Genomic DNA, 17,104 nt, shown 5'->3' with positions numbered 1-17,104 from the left:
TACAGCCCATTTATTTCCCCAGAGCAGAAAAAAAAGACAACGACAGGAAAATTCAGCAAAGTCGTTAAATCACAGCAAAGCATTTGTGGATAAATGTTTTCATTTATTAATGCAGGAGAAGAAATTGTATGGCCCTTTAGAAGTTCAGAAACTCCCAGCAGCTCTAGACTACAATGGGAGGAATGCTGGATATTGCAGTCGAAGAAGAGGAAGGCTGTACAATTCCCACCCTGTTAAAGGGATATAGCATAGAAAACCGGTTACATTCCCACAATTAAGTGTATTCAGAACGCATTTCTGGTAACAATCTAATGAGCATTTAGCAACCACTTTCATATGCCATGTATGTGCATGAACATGGGCCACTAGAAACGAGACAAGGCCAGCCCATTTTTATACAAAATTCAGAGCTATAATTTGGTATTAAGGAACCAACCATAGTCTTATGTTTATCCCTTTCCTCCTTCCATTTCACAGTAATGAGATCAGACAACATTTGCTCTGCTTTCAGCTAGCCGCAGTTTAACATTACATCCAAGCGCATGGTTTACGAAGTTGGCTGGTTTTCTTAAATTCAGGTTATGATTAAGCCCAGTTTTCCAAGTTTAGATGCAACACTAAGCCGCAGTTAGTTGAAAAGAGAAGTTTCAAATCTTGAGTATAGCTGCATCAGAGAAAATGAAGGGAGCACCCAAGCTGGAGAGTCATGCGTGAATTACTAAATCACAGTTTATGTTTAGAACATTAGCAAATACTTTAAGGCAACTAACAATAATAACTACCAAAACAATCAAATGTTTTTAAAGAGTATTAAAGCAACAGATAAAAAGAATGGAAATGCAAGCAAGTCAAGAACATACATTATTGGCTGTGCGCTGAGGAAGAGAATCAAACTGATTGAGCGACAATATATTTTTGAGGCTGGCAAGTAAAGAATAGATTTTATCAGATACCTAGAAGAAGACCTAAAGAACATGACAAATGTCTTTACCATGAAATCTTTCACACAGGACTGGAACAACATACATATAGGTATGTGTAGAGCCAACTTAAATCCATCCCAGGTTTGATCTGCTGGAGTCAAATTTCTCATTAACTTACTCCCAGTATAAACAAAATTGTGCATATCACTGCAAGTCTCTTGTATAACAGTAAGAGCCACACACAAAATGCTCAACACACTATGCTGATTTTACCCACCTTTTGAGAGATCATGGACTTTAAATGGTTTCCTAAAATGCTTTTTAGCCTTTTTAGACTTACGTCCTTCTCAATGCAAGCAATTTAATGGGAAAAGGATAAATTAAAGTTAGGCAAGTGTCAAAGCAAGCAACAAGAGTAAAGGAAGACAAAATAAGACGTTCACAGAGGAAAGTGAGCTCTCACCTCTTACCCAAAATGCTGATGTAATTCTTTTATTCACCTCCAATAAAAAAATCATTGCATTATTTAATATGTTACGTGGGTGTTTTCCCCAAATAAATGTATATCAGACAAATAATTATGACTCAACAATGCTGGTACACATTCAACTGGTAGTCCGAACTAGAGTAGTACCCATTGAATCAGTGGGATTTAGCTAAACATTGGCTCACCACTGGCCTCAACAGTTGGGGAAAGAAACTGGATTTAGGCTACCACATTAGTTCTCAAGACACATTTTCCAGTAAAGTTCTCTTAAGTTACTGTACAACATAACACTATCCTAGATCAAAGTCAAGCTCCAACAGAATATGGATATTCAGTGACTGCAGTATTGGACCATTTAGCCCAAGAGGAAATATTGAGGGAAAGGGGGATCGCCAGTTCTGGCAGAAGCAACAGTAGTACAGCGTCCAACCCTGGTAAGAGACATAATTTAGACAGTGCTCTGTCAATAATCCTTCCTCCACCATACCTTCCGTAATTTAAAAGATTTGAGTTTTAGTATAATTCCTGCATTGTCACTAAATAGTGAAAATCCACTGTGGGAACAGGAGCACAGTCCTTAAAACAGACCCCTGGCAAAGAGGTGCTCTGCTCTCCTCTGAGCCTATATATATATATACACACACACACACATTAATTTAAAAAAGACAAGACAATACAATGAAAAATACAAACAATCAACTTCATCAGTTAATCAAAACACACAGAAAGAAACAGTCTACTAACAACTAGTTACATACAATTATACTAACTACCCTATTACTTATATACTTAATAATAACAATAAACTCTCCTTCCTCTCTCTGTCTTATCCATAAAATCCAATTATTGCCTTCTCCAGTTCTACTACACATATATCAAATCTAAGTAAATCCCAATACGTATCCTAACAGCATCCTTACCCCTTTACCCCCTTCTCCTCTCTATTCTCCCTCTCATCCCTCATACTTTCATTCATCAAAGTGACTCATTCTTATCATTTCCTTCCATATCCCTCCACTACCTTTCCTTAACCTTCCTACTCTATTTCATTCTCCTTCCTCTGTCCTTCAACCTTGTGCTTCCCTTCCTCCTATTCCTTTCTCTCTGCCAACATTAAATGAAAGGGGAAATCCTCAGCCTATAGAAAACAGATTCAAGAGCTGCCACACCGGGGCTCCCTAGATATGCTCACAAAAAAGGCCAGCTTACTCCAATTGCATGGGTTTTACCCAGCCTTGAGAAGGGTCTTTTTGAGCCGGACTTGGTACCGATGACTCACGAACTCCTCAGGAGCTAGATTCAAAAAATGGCAAATGTTGACTTATTTACTTAGTCCTGCCTTTTTTCAGCCGGGGACCCAAGACAGCTTACAAATGCTAGAACAAGAAAAAGCTCTTTTTAAAAAAGCTTTCCCATGAGCAAAACGGGAACCGTGGCTATCTAACTAGCTCAGGTACGGTTTGGGAGAAGTGCCAGCCGGCATACATTTTTAACTGTTTTATAACTATTGTAATTATTTTAATGAGATAATTGGTAATGGATTGCTATTATTTTTATGTTGGTAGAGGATTAGGGGATTGTATAAAGGGTGGTTATGTTCTGTTTTGTAATTTTATTTTTTACTGTAACCCACCTTGATCCATAGGGAGAGGCAGTCTATAAATAAATACTACTGCTACTATTAGTGCTCTGGGCAAGAGGGGAATGCAGAGCCCCTGAGCACACAGAGGCAGCTGACTTTCTGCCGAGGGAATCTGAACACTTTAACCAAAAAGGTGATTCCTTTTCAAAAGCGAACAGACCGATTTGCACTACACTAATGCCATGGCATTTTAACAGGAGGAAGGGGCCTTGGATGAAGAATTTCTAAAGCTGCATCAGCAGTACTGAGAGGTCACAAACATCCAATGCGCTCTTTTTCAGCTTCTTCCTTGGACATTACTTGACAGGGAAGGGAAATCAACAGAAACAAAATGACCACCTCTCCTGGAAGCCTCTGAGAGTCTTAATTCTCCAAAGCTCAGGGAATGGTTGGACATCCATACAGCTCTGGCTTATTAAAAATCCATATAACCCCCAACTATTAGAATTATCTGGTAACCTATAGACCAACAGTCTCCCACCTGAAGCCTCCTTTAATGTAGGTGTTAAGCATGCATACCCACCAGATTTGCCTTCCTTGTACACAATGTTCTCCAAGCCATAAATGAAATCAGAATGGGCTCCTTCATCCACATGACAGCAGTAATTAGAAAGCATATTACATTTTAAAGAACAGAATCGACTTTCCAATCTGAACCACCAACACAGATTTTGCAGTACTTGAAGAGAGAGAACTATTTTCCAAAGTACGTAAAAAGACTGTTGAACCTTCACCAGTGACTTCTTTCACAGCCATTGCTGGATTACAATCTACAGTGTGAACCTCACACAATACAGCCTTTTAGTTTTCAGCTGTCTCACTGGAAGATAAACTATAAGTAACAAGTACAAATGTAAGTACTGTGCTTTGATGGAGCATTTATTAATAAGGGTCTTAAATCAGCTGTTATTATCCCTTCCAGCCCAGCAAAAAGGCAAGTATCACCTTCTTCCAGATAAACAAAATCTGAAATGCGGACATTTGTGTGTAGAGTGGTATTAGAAAAAGAATGCTGGCTGAAAAGGTCCAATGGTCTTTTTCCGCTCCTGCAGTACAAATGTTGACATACACTGTGGTGGGGAGGTGTATCTGCACACACACACAAATAAACAGGCATAAAATCATTTATATATCACTTTTTGGATGCAAGGCAGTGCATAGTCTTACTACAACTGAAAAATACTGTAGTAAAACCACTACAAAAACAAAGTAAAGATATAGCTAAAGTCAACAAACAGTTAAAGCATGTTAAAAGCGTGGTGAAATATAAGATGCCTGAACTGCCCTAATAAAAACTATGAAGGATCCATACAAAACCTCTCTGGAGTGCCACAGCCAAGAAGGTCCTGCCTCATGTTACTACTAGCTACAATTTTCATGACAGCAGAATTCTGCTGCATTAATATACGAAGCAAATATATGGGACATCACAAGCGCTCAGCAGCACAACGCTATATATGACTCTTTAAAAAGAAAAGCACAACAGAAGAGGATTCCATGAAGCCAAATTAAGGACAGAAATAAGAACCTGAACTACCAACATACAGTGCCAAGATCAATGTTGACTTTTTAAAAACCTGAACAAATTATTTCAAATTCCAGCTTCTAGAATCAGCTTGATGAAGAACCAAGCAGCTCATATCTGGGACTTTACAGCCTTGGCCTGGTTTCAGCAGCAGTTCTTAAGATGAAACTCTGGAGTTCTTTAGGTACACTCTCTTAGAACCCCTGAGAGAAACTGTATATTACCCTTTGCTGCCGCTTTGTGTAAGGCTTCTTCGATTCTTGCCAGCTCCTTTTGCTTACTGTCCTGCAGATACTTTTCTTCTTTTTCTGCATCATATTTAATGCCTAGAAGACAAAGTGTTATGAAATTAACGTTTTAGTTCAAACAGGAAACTCAGCTCCCCAAGGCTCAAAGAAATGTATTAAAATTAAAGCTTTAATTACTGTTTTAATTGCCCATCAATCCCATGGACCAATGCAGCTCTCCCATCAGTCACTTACTTGCCCCTGGGACAACAAGGAGATATAGGCCTTCTAGAGTTGCAACTACTGCTTCGCCATATAAATTCTTCCAAGGTATCTTCAGAGTAAGCTTATCTAAGAATAAAGTATTTTATATTTAGAGTTAATTTTGTTACACTCAAATATAATGAATGAACAGAGACTGTATCATTTTACCAGTCTACAAAAGGGTGGAAAGCTGAGTCAACCTTGGAGTCCTGACTGGATCGAACTCACAACCTTGTGGTTGCAGTACTATTGTGCCACTAAGGTTCCTTTATGGGAAGACAAACTCTAATGACCCTAAATCTGGTATTCTACCAAACAAAATAGATTAAGCTAAAAAGTAAAGCACACAGTACACTGGAAACCATGTTATTTTTGGTCACCCTCCCCCACACACACAAAATGATGGATTTGGTGGAATGGAAGTTTAAATCGGGAGGGAATGCAAAGCGACAGCCATTTTATCAAAAGTACCAAACTGTCCAGAATCTGTCCATTTCACTTTTAGCTAGGAAAAGCACCTGCCTGTATAAAACTAACATAAAACTGTATTCAGCATGAAGCACGCATCTTGGCATGGTATTCCAGTCTTGTCCTTCTCTCACTACACCCAGAGTACACACCCATAGTACACAACGCAGAAGCTCCCATGTTTTCTCAGAGCCAACTACGGTACTTGCCTTATGAAGCCATTCAAATACATGAATTCAAAGAATACAGCCAAAGCAGAGAGCAATGTATTAATTGTGCACTGCTCTTTTCAATGATCTGATAAGCAGTAAAATCTAACCGGAGATCAAGCCAAATACTATTAACACTTTGTACTGCAAGTTTCCTAGATTTTGAGCCTGAAATCCCAGATTCCACTGCAGTTGTTTACTAAGTGATTAAATCTTTTACGAGTATTTACTGAAGAGTATCAGTTGGAATTTAATGGGTTTGTTCTTACTGCAGCCCCACCCTCTGTTCAGACCTGGACTTCATTCTTGTAGAATAGACAGAAGAAAATCCCAATAAACCCCAAAACACTTGCAGATCTAGGTCATGGGCAAACACTGGTGGTTACAAAAATGGAGAACAGAAGGAAAGAAAGGTAAATGTTTTATTGTTATCAAGCAGAAACACTGAAACAAAACGTCAAGGAAGTGTTTTCCTGTCTATAATCTCTCTGGCTGGATACATTCCAACAGCTTTTCCTGGGAAAGATCCTACAAACTCAGCTACTGAGTTTTACTCAACTAATTCACCTCTTCCAGACTGACCCCTTCCCCAAATCTGACAGAAAGGTAGTTCACCAGCCAAGAGCACAATGGACTTTCTTCTCCCCATGCAGTTGAAGTCTACTAAAGTAGGTTTGGGGAAGAGTTGCAATCACAGCAATAGTATCACAAACATGACCAAGTAGCAACCGTGAATACGGAACAGGGATAAGTAAATCTAGGTAACTCTTCTGTATTCACCATCACTACTTAATCATGACCATGACACTAGAGCCACGAATGTAACTCCCACACGCAGATCTTATTTATTAGGCATCAGTTAGATGGGGAGAAGGAGGTACATTCTGCCAGGGATCAGAGTATGGGTAAATGGCATTTCTGTCAAGTTTGGTGGAGCAGGTGGAGCCAGGAAAGGCTACTAAGGTCCAGAACACACCGCAGAAATAATCTATCTTGAGACCGCTTTAACTGCCCTGGCTCAGTGCTAGGGAACCCTGGGAATTGTAGTTTATTGTGGCACCAGAGCTCTCTGAAAGAGAAGTCTTAATGTCTCACAAATTAGTTTCCAGAATTTGCTAGCATTACACCAGGGCACTTAAAGCGGTCTCAAACTGGATTATTTCCACAGTGTGTTTTGGTCCTTAGTTGACTAAGTAGCTGATACGGAATACTGTCCTCTGTCTATAAACTGCCCAACTGACTATGTTGTGTATGTGGTATAATTTCCTTGAAAAATACTTTGAAAGCCTTTTTATCCAATGTAAATTTACCAAACTGCCAAACAATTCTTCTTTTCCCCCACTTTTCATTACCTCTAAATAGAAACACAACTTGGAACAGGAAACTTACCTATTTGCCCAGCCTTTACACGGAAAGGTACATCCAATTCGCTCTAGGAAGAAGAGGAAGATACACTCATGATACACCAAAAAGATGTGAAACACTAATTGTTTTTCTGTATACTTAAAAGCAATTGTTTTAAGGTTGGTTGGTTTAGGAGACTCTTAGAGGCAAATGAGCATTCAGAAACTCGTAAGACGATGTCACACCTTCAAGTAAATTGTATGCACTCCGAAGATATGCAGTTTTTAACCCTAAACAGAGGGAAAAAAGTAATTAACTATCAATCCAGGCCATAAATTACATTAGTATGGAAGGTAGGTGTTTAACTGATATTCTGGGAGAGTAGAGCGATGTAGGACGCTCCTGACCAGATCTCCAAAAACACTGTTTTAAAGTTTAAAAGCACCTATAGATCTGTAAGAAAGAGTGGGGCAAAAGTGCTTTTGGAATTCATTTTGGGAGAACCAGAACATTTAACCCTCTCCCTCCCAGATCGATTTCCTGATGACAGATTGCTTACCAGTGCATTGTCTTTGATGAGTAAGTTTTCAAGGGCCACGTTACCTGTAAAGGAATAAGAATTCTGTTATCGGAAGTCTCTGATGCTTGTGAATTATCACACGGAGTCACAATACTGATTTCAATTCAATTGTCCAGCAATTCAGTTTGGAGGCCAAAATATCACCATTTTCACATGTTAGAGGCTGGAATCAACAGTCCCAACAGTCTACCAGAAGTACAAAAAATAAAACACCCCAGAGGAAAAATAATATGAGAGGAAAACACTACTGCTCCACTGCAAAAGCAAAACCCAATCCAGCAATGTCAAAATATGCTCAACTGCATATGGAAGAAGAAGTAGACTGAAGTCTAGGAAAGTTCATTCTGCCAATTTTTCTTTCAGTTAGTCTCAAAGATGCTCCAAGATTTCTCTATGCCATGAAATGGCTATTGACGGAACAAGAGACGACCAAAAACTCATCAGGGTATGGAAGGTTCCAAAGCAGAGCACTGAACTGGGACACTCCATTTTGCAATATTATTTTGCAAGTCCTGCTTGCTCTACTCGAGAACTATGAAACAGGAGGTCAAGTCCAATTTAATGGAATTTAGGGCTTTTTCAATGTTGAAAACCTCAATAAAACAGCAAGAGAGCATATCCAGATTTCCAAAGATGCCATCAGCAAAGAAATGGTAAGTGTGTCATTGATAAGCGAAGCAGAATGGATCATTTTCCATTGCCATATTTTACCGTGGAAAACTTTCCACACCAGAGAGAGAACGAGAGAGAGAAAGTGATGGGTTAAGCATTAAGATACAAACCTCTAGTTACATCTCTTAAGGAGACAAGTACTGAAAAACACTCATGGTCAGAGGAGCAGACCCACAAATGAATGCACCGCCAAGCTTGTTCGTTTCACAAAACCTCAGTCACAAGTTTAAGACAAAATGGAATAAGTTGCCTGGAGTCACAGACTCACATCCATCCTTTTGTGAAAGAAAAGCTTCTAGTAGTTATACCAAATCAGATTCTACTTCTCAGTTTGAAATGGAACTTGTAAGGAGTGCAGAAAGTAAGGGAACGAAGCTGAGATACCACAGTCATATCTCAGCAAAAGCAAATTAAATTATCGATATACCAGATGCAGATCTCTTTGGGTTTTGTTGTTGTTGTGCGCCTTCAAGTCATTTCCAACTTCTGCTGACCCTGCCACGAGGTTTTGTCAGGAGGATTTGTTCAGAGGGGGTTTGCCATTGCCATTCTCTGAGGTTGAGAGTGTGTGACTTGCCCAAAGTAACCCATTGGGTTTTCATGGCTGAGTGGCGATCCAATCCCTGTTCTTCTAGAGTCATAGTCCAATGCTCAAACCATTACACCACACTGGCTTTCTTTGTTTAGGTATTTATCCTAATAAATAGTGTTCTTTCAAGTCTAGCCACTTTTGGATAAATGTCAGGATGTATTGGTTATTTGCAATAGTCTATGACTACAATAAAGAAAGATGCACTAAACTGTATAGGTTATTCTCTTTAAATTTGTATAACTATTTCAGTGGAATAATTTCCACATAAAGCTTTGAATGTGATTGAATATAACATTTAAAACAATCCTGCTAAATCAGATAAGATCATTCAGAGCACCAGAAAAGTTTCTAGTTCTACTATCTATCACTCAACCCATTTTGATTATTTTGTTATCGTTTATTTTAAAAGACTAGTTTTAATTGCAATGTGTTTAATTCTTTTTTATGGGGGATGGGATATTATATGCACAATGCACTGTATATTGAATTGATTTTTAGACGTAAGCCGCTTTGATTGTTCGTCAACAGAAAAGCAGGATATAAATAAATTATTGTTATTATTATTATTATTATTATTACTTTTTCCAGAAAACACACATCATTGGCCATTGATCCATGAGAAGAGCCATAGTAACTCCAGCTAGTGATTCTTGTAATCCAGTTGCAGCCAAAGTGTGAACCCTTTACAGATTAAACCCAATTTTGCAGCAAATAAGATACAGAAAGGATGAAACCTTCACAGTATTTTGGGTGCTTGCTGGACCTTGGCAGAAACAAAGCAGAACTGAAGCCACTGCTGATGCCTTTCGCTTTCATTTACCAGAATATTTGACTTGATGCCAGTATCCAGTAATGCATGATCCAAAGTCCTTGTGCAATAGTCTGGCAACTTTTGAAGCCAAAAAGAAGAAGAAGTTAAATTTAAAGGTTACTGATTAATTTACCCAGCTTTAAAGGCAAAGTTATTATGCAATACTGTATTTTGGATAATGCTTTTATCTGCCTAAAAAAGCCTAACTGGATGCATTAAAGTCCCAGGAAAGGAGCAATTGGAGGGAGAAACAAGCTAAGAAAGACTGGGGAAGGCAACAGAAAACTTTAAACATGGGAGGGACATTTTGGCCTTTCCAAATTTGGAGCCAAATGCAGTGGCTGGAAAGTGTGAATCACCCACAGCAACTGAAAGAGGAGAGGATTTTGTTCAGAGGAATGTATTGGCAGAAGTTGCTCAGAGGAAGTTTTGCCCTTGATTTCCTCTGAGGCTGAGAGAGTGTGACTTGACTAAGTGGGGATTTGAACCTCAGTCTCCACTGCCCTAGTCCTACCTTCAAACCACTACATTGGCTCTCAAATCGCTCGGTTTTTACAGAAAATCCTTGGCATGACTGATTCAATCTCTCTCCTTCAGATGATAACCCAAAATTACAACAAAAGTGACTAGTTTCTACACAGTCATCTATACCTGCCATAGTTTACCGATAAAGCAATAATACAGTATTTCATTTTATGGTATGGTTTTATAGTAAGATTTGAGTGCTTCTGTGTTATTACACTGCATTATTATACTCACAGTATGTTATTGGCCAAAACACACTGCAGAAATAATCCAGTTTGAGACCACTTTAACTGCCCTGGCTCAGTGCTAGGGAAGCCTGGGAATTGTAGTTTGTGGAGGTAGAATCATAGTTGGAAGAGATCCCAAGGGTCATCCAGTCCAACCCCCCTGACATGCAGGAACTCACAATCAAAGCCTTCCCAACAAATTGCCATCCAAGCCTCTGTTTGAAGACCTCCAATGAAGGAGAGTCCACCATCTTTGGAGGTCTTTAAACAGAGACTGGATGGCCATCTGTACCAAAGCTCTCTGATAGAGATGGCTAAATGTCTCACAAAACTACAGTTCCCAGAATTCCCTAGACTTGAGTCGGGGCAGTTAAAGCAATATTGAACTGGATTATTTCTGCAGTGTGGTTGCAGCTCTATAGTAATCTGAATTTTTCAGCATTTTATCTATTTCTAGATTCTGGCCTGTGGCAAATAAATAAATAAGTTCCGTTCTTCAATTTAGTGAATCTGGATTCTGAAAAACTAGTGATCAAACAATTCATTTTAAAAGAAAGGTAGTATTTTAATCTGAATCCATCAAAAAATTAGGGACTCTCCCAAAAAGCTTTGAGCAAGACCATTTGGTAACCATTTGGCCATGAAATGCCACACCTCTGATGTGCAGCAAGAGTTTTGAAATCTGACCATCCCAGAAGCAACCCGTGGCTCTGTTAACTCACATGATCCACAAAGGGTTTCTCCTATCAAAAGGGCCTTTAAGAATCCCTCTTAGTCATCTGCAGCCAGAGGATTCCTCAAGCAAGCGAGGCCGGGTCCTCTCCTTCCGCCACTTCGGCCCAAGGTTTGCTCCAGGCCAGCCCAAGAAAGTAAACATGGCCTCAGCTAAAGCTGAAACATAAGGAGCTGGGATCACTTTAAGACAAAAGGATTACTGACTGGACTTGCTGAAGTGCTCTGGTGTTTCCCCAAGTATTAACTTTCCCATTTAACCAAGAAAAGTAGAAGCAATGCCCCAGTAAGGTATTGGCTGCATTCTCCTGATCTTCAAGCATTTTTATGCGGAAAGGGTATGCAAGACCAGGCGTCTCCATCTTCAGTGTTTGTGCTACTTCTCCATATCCCTTAGTGTACAGTCTGCACATTTGCAGATTTGACTTTTGCGGTTTTGATTAATATGTTCTCTCTAGGAATCTCTTGGTCCTCCAGCACAACTCTGCCAGAGGTTGACCATAGAGTTGTGCTGGAGAACTTAGACATCCTAAAGAAAACACATCTCTAGGCATTTGTAGGCCCTCCAGCATGGTTCTATGGTCAACTTCTGGCAGATATTGACCATAGAGTTGCACTGGAGGACCTGGAGATTCCTAGAGAGGTGGTCTCTTAGATAAAAAGAATAGTGTGTTTTTTATTTGCGGTTTTTCCTTATTCACAGAGGTCCTTCTCCCCTAACCCCCGCAAATGTGGAAGGACCACTGTATACCACCGTAGTGTAATGGTTTGACCATTGGACTATAACTCCAGAGATCAGGGTTCAAATCACTGCTCAGCCATGGAAACCTGCCGGATGACCACAGACAAGTCTCACTCTCTCAGCTTCAGAGGAAGGGACTGGCAAAAACTCCTCTGAACAAATCTTGTCTATGACAGACGGTCACCATGTGTCAGAAATGACTTGAAGGTACACAACAACAATAACGTATTCCCTGCCTAAGAAAACCCTATGATTTTTTGTGGGGTTTTCGAGCGATGTGGTCATATTCAAGAAAAGTTTATTCCTGACGTTTCGCCAGCATCTGTGGCTTAGATGCCAGCCACAGATGCTAGTGAAACGTCAGGAACAAACTCTCCTAGGACATGGCCACATCACCCAAAAAACCCACAAAAAACTATGGATGCCGGCCATGAAAGCCTTCGACTTCACAAAACCCTATGAAATTAATGGAGTCACCATAAGTCAACACAAAACTTAAAGTCACACACACATATGCGCTGCTTTGGAAACCTTCCACAGCAATTATTCTTAGAAAGGCAGAAGAAAATGAGGAGCCACAACAATACGCAAAGCAAGTGCAGCTGAGAGAATTGGTTTCAACCCTTCAAATTCAACTGACTCCAGAGCAATCCTACACAAGGCATCTGTCTCCGTTTTATTTCCTTACAATCCCACGCCCTTTAAATTTATATGAGCAAGATAAACAAAACACATTCTTTAAAAAGATTTTAAATTACAGATCAACTTTAAAAATATAAATTTCCCTTAGGTATAAGCCTGAGATCATATTTCAAACTACTTGCCAAGAAAAGCCAGTGTCGAACGGATACAGCAACAAATCTAAAATCAAAACTGAATCAATGATCTATTCAACACACCATGTCGCTATTTCTTTTTCTGCAACGAGGATGCCAGGATAAATGTTTGCCTTTTGAGATTAAGCATTACAAATACGGTGTAACAGGTCATGCACTATTTGTATTATTCTAGCCTGATCATTGTGGCATGGGGTGGGAAAAGACTTCCAAAGCAGATGACCAGACAGCCAAAATATCCTAAATGCAAGGCTCCACGTTGATCGTTTAAAACAGGAAACAAGTTATGGTTTATGGAGACGTGGCTCTTTTGGGAAGAAGGGGGGGTTGTACCTGGAAGGACCGGCTGCACTCAGTTTCTGTTGCTTGGGGCATTATAGGTCTAGGTTCATCTACCGAACTAAACAAGAGCATTTCACAATCAAATGTGCTACGTTGCAACAGTGCTATGTGTACTCAACGTGAAGTGTCACCGTCACACAACCGACATTAACACCACCCCAATTCAGGGCCACTCTGGAGCTGTGCAGACCAGCCATTAAGGCCAGCCTGAGGTTGAAGTCAGGGTGTGCCATACATACAACGCATGCCCTGACTCCGCCCACACAACGGTGTGACGCCACGTGCCGCTCCACACAGTGCGCGGCGTCATGGTGCTCCTCTAGCACTGCATTTACATGATGCAGCGCCAAAGGAGTGCCTTAAAGCCGCAGCACCGCAGCTATCGCACACTTTCCAGGGCGCAAAAAGGAGCCACAAAAAGCACCCTGGAAAGGCCAGATCAGGGACGCGGCGTGCGGTTGCCACTGCCCCGAGCTAGCGAAGATGGAGGCGGCTGCAGGTTGCCCCTTAGGGGCAGTTTGCAGAGCCCTTCTGTAACCCCAGTTCAGTGGTACAGTTTGATAGATTCCTAGAGTTGGAAGAGACCCCCAAGGGCCATCCAGTCCAACCCCTTTCTGCCATGCAGGAAATCTCAGTCAAAGCATCCCCGATAGATGGCCATCCAACCTCTATTTAAAGGCCTCCAAGGAGGCAGACTCCACTACACTCTGTTTAGCTTACCTCAGAGGACTGCTGCATAAATAAACATAGAGGAGAAGGAAAGAACCACTGCGATTACTGCACTACACATTTGTAGTGCTGCTATTCCACTTTTACTGCTCTGTCGGCCTCCTGCTGCATTCTGGGGTTTGCAGTTTAGGGAGGAGGCATTTATAATTCTATATTCTTAGGCCTCACTTGAACTACAAATCCCAGAATGCAACAGGAGGCAGCCAGAGCAGTAAAAGCAGAATAGCAGCACTATAAGAGTATAGTCATCAGCTCCTTGGGAAATGGGTAATCGTCCAGATTAACGGGGCTCCAGTACATTACCAATTGGCTGGTAAAAATACTAAGTTAAACCCCTGAAGTGCTAAAAATTACTTTTGAATCATTTGCTGCTGTTAACTACAGTCAAGCTGACTTCAACGTATGGGAGTCCTACGAATGAGAGACCTGCAAGTCACGCCATTCTCAACAGCTCTGCTCAGGTCCTTGACTGAATGCACTCTTCCTTTTTCCTACTGCCAGCGCCTATTTAATAAAGGTGCTGATAAAAGTTCAGTTGGCAAGTGCCATCCCAAGAGGATCTCTGTCCCTAAGATGATAGACATTACAACGTATCATGCATGTCTTATTTAAAAACAAAGAAAAGGTGTTTTTCCTTGCAAAATAGCTGTAAAAAACAAACACACACACATACATACATGAGCATCAAGAGTTACAGTGGAGTGACTGCATGCAGGGTGCTCTACACACTGTATACATGTGTGTGTGTGTGTTTATATACGCTTGTGTGTCTGGTCATCTTTTGCTGTAACAACTTTGAAAAGAATTCAGAGACATAAGTATATCAGTCTGGAATATCAGTAATATGCAAAGGGATCATGTAGCACCTTTGAGACTGAGTTAGCTTCAAGAGTTAGTGTTTCTAACCATATTATATATCTATATCTATATGTTGTTAATAATCCTATTTCATTCTTTAAATTCTGTAGATTCATGTTTGAGCTGGACCTTTTAAAAGTATTGCAAACCACCCTGAACCCCCTTTGTAAAAGAAAGATAGAACACAAATTCAATAACCAAGCAACCCCTCATTGGCTCCTGCCTCCCTAAGGCCACTTCCCCAAATAGGGGTTGCACTAGGATGCTGGTTAAGGCGAGGGGAGGGAAGACCCCAGGCCCTTTTAATAAAGGAAAAGGATAACATGCCCTAAATCCTCATTCAAGGGCCATCACCCCAGAGGCTCTTCTGCCCACCTGGGCCAGGCAGGTGAGCTTTCCTTCTGCCACTTAAAAGGAAGCCCCCTCCCAATGCCCCAACGCCCCTCTTCCCACCCAAATGCCCAGCTACACCCCCAAAAAGGGGCTGCAGCGGGAAAGGTAGGGAGGAAAGACCCCCCCAGGCCTTTTAAGAGGAGGAGGAAAGGGCACAAAATGCCCCCAAACTCTTCCTCAAGGGCCCAGACAGGCAAGCGTCCCTTCCTCACCCCGAATGACCCAACACCCCCCATAGCCCCAAATGCTCATCCAAAAGGGGCTATATTGGTCAAAGGGTGGGGTGGGAAAAGCCACTACACACAACCCCCAAATCCCCTTCTTCCCCACCTCCTCCTTTCCCAAACATCCAAACAGGGCCTGGACAGAGAAAGGCCTAGACTGAGAGTCTAGAGGAAAGACCCCAGACTCACCAAAAAAGAAAGGGCAAGGAGGGGAGCCCAAATGCCTCACCCACCCCCAAAGCCCAGCCACACACCCCCACCTCCCCAAACTGGGGCTGCAGGGGTGGGGAGGGGAGAGAAGACTCCAGACCCCAAAAAGGGGGAGGAAGGAGAAGACAAAGTGACCCCAAGTCTTCCTCTGGGGCCATTCATTGCCCTCCCAGGCCCAGGCAGGTGAGTCCCCCCATCCTCCTTATCCTCCCCCCAAGCACTCAAACAAGCTCTGGGCAGACCCCAGACCCTTAAAAGGGAGAGGAGGGAGAGAGCCAAACCCTGCCTGCCTGGGGGCATTCATTTCGACCCCAGACCCACAAAAGTAGCCTACTCCCCCTCCTTCAGGAGCCATTCATTACCCTCCCAGGCCCTTCCGCCCACCTGGGCCAGGTAAGTGAGCTCCCGACCTACATAGAAGGAAGCCCCCCCCTCCTCCTCCTCCCGAACACTCAACCAGGGGCTGGGCAGACCCCAGACCCTCAAAAGAAGAAGAAGAGGAGGAGGAGGAGGTGGAGGCTAAACCCTCCCCCAGGGGCCATCTCCCTCCCAGGTGCTTCCCCTCACCTGGGCCAGGTAAGTGAGCTCCCCACACACATAGAAAGAAGCCCCCTCCTCTTCAAATAAGGGCTGGGCAGACCCCAAAGCCCCCCAAAAAAGGGGGAGGAAGGGGGCTAAGCTCTCCCTGGGGGCCATATATGGCTCACCTGGGCCAGGTAGGTGACCTTCCTACCTAGACAGGAGGAAGCCCCTCCTCCTCGTCCCCCTCAAACACTCAACCAAGGGCTGGGCAGACCCCAGGCCCGCAAAGAGAGGGGTCTCCCCGGGGCCACCTATGGCCCTCCCAGGCGCTTCCGCCCACCTGGGCAGGTGAGTGGCCCTCCTTCCTTACCTCCCCAGATGCCCAGCTTGAGCTGGGACTTGTTCAGGTTCTCCACATAGTCGCCCAGGAAGCGGTTCAGCAGGTCGGCCACCACCGACTCCAGAACCATGGCGCCGGCGAAGGGGGCTGCGGAGAGGCAGAACCCGAGCGAGGAAGCCTCTTCCTCGCAAGACGCCTGCAAATGACAGGAGCCGCCGCGCATGCGCAGAGCACTCCCAGCCACGCGCCGCCGCGCACCCACGTGACCCAGGCTGCCTCCTTTTTTAAACTCCTTCTCCCGCCTTCCTCTCCTCTGATAGGTTGAGGAGGCCTGCCCATCATTTCCTGTGGGCCTATCGCTTCTTGGGTTTTTTCTTCTCCCGCCACGCCTCTTCTCTCGCCAATTGCTCCCCTATTAGGTTTTTTGAACCTGAATGTTTTTTTAAACCGTCGCGCCTCCCTCCTTCTCTCGCGTGGCATGCTGGGATTTGTAGTGCGTCGAGGCACCAGAACGCATTGAGAGACATGAGGGCGAAGGGCTCGAAAAACTACAAGGGCTACTTTTACCTCATGAACCATAATATTGTGTATAAAATGACCTTCATGCTATTTGTATAAGGTTTCTATATATGAAACATAAATAAAGTTCTTGTTGGACAAGTTGGGTGTCAGCTCCAAGA

At 42.5% G+C, this 17,104-nt stretch overlaps 1 protein-coding gene across 4 annotated transcripts in view; it reads right to left on the bottom strand.

Moving 5' to 3' along the window:
• Window positions 1-16,607, bottom strand: part of VPS13C (vacuolar protein sorting 13 homolog C) — a 93,363-nt gene extending 76,756 nt beyond the window's left edge. For 2 of the 4 annotated variants that reach the window (XM_089538318.1, XM_089538320.1), the window contains exons 1-7: window positions 16,455-16,607; window positions 7,649-7,692; window positions 7,135-7,177; window positions 5,060-5,155; window positions 4,802-4,903; window positions 3,576-3,635; window positions 1,201-1,266 (exon numbers count right to left, since the gene is read on the bottom strand). In XM_089538318.1, coding sequence (XP_089394444.1) covers window positions 1,201-1,266; window positions 3,576-3,635; window positions 4,802-4,903; window positions 5,060-5,155; window positions 7,135-7,177; window positions 7,649-7,692; window positions 16,455-16,554 — 511 coding nt within the window. In that variant the 5' untranslated portion in view covers window positions 16,555-16,607. The remainder of the gene's footprint in view (window positions 1-1,200; window positions 1,267-3,575; window positions 3,636-4,801; window positions 4,904-5,059; window positions 5,156-7,134; window positions 7,178-7,648; window positions 7,693-16,454) is intronic. The other 2 variants (XM_089538319.1, XM_089538322.1) reach the window with 1 other exon arrangement.
• Window positions 16,608-17,104: the final 497 nt, after the last annotated feature.

The sequence above is a fragment of the Sceloporus occidentalis genome, unplaced genomic scaffold (genome assembly GCF_023333645.1).
Source record: "Sceloporus occidentalis isolate IW3139 unplaced genomic scaffold, rSceOcc1.0.p SCAF_9, whole genome shotgun sequence".
NCBI classification, from domain to species: domain Eukaryota; kingdom Metazoa; phylum Chordata; class Lepidosauria; order Squamata; family Phrynosomatidae; genus Sceloporus; species Sceloporus occidentalis.
This window is presented reverse-complemented; position numbering and strand designations above follow the sequence as displayed.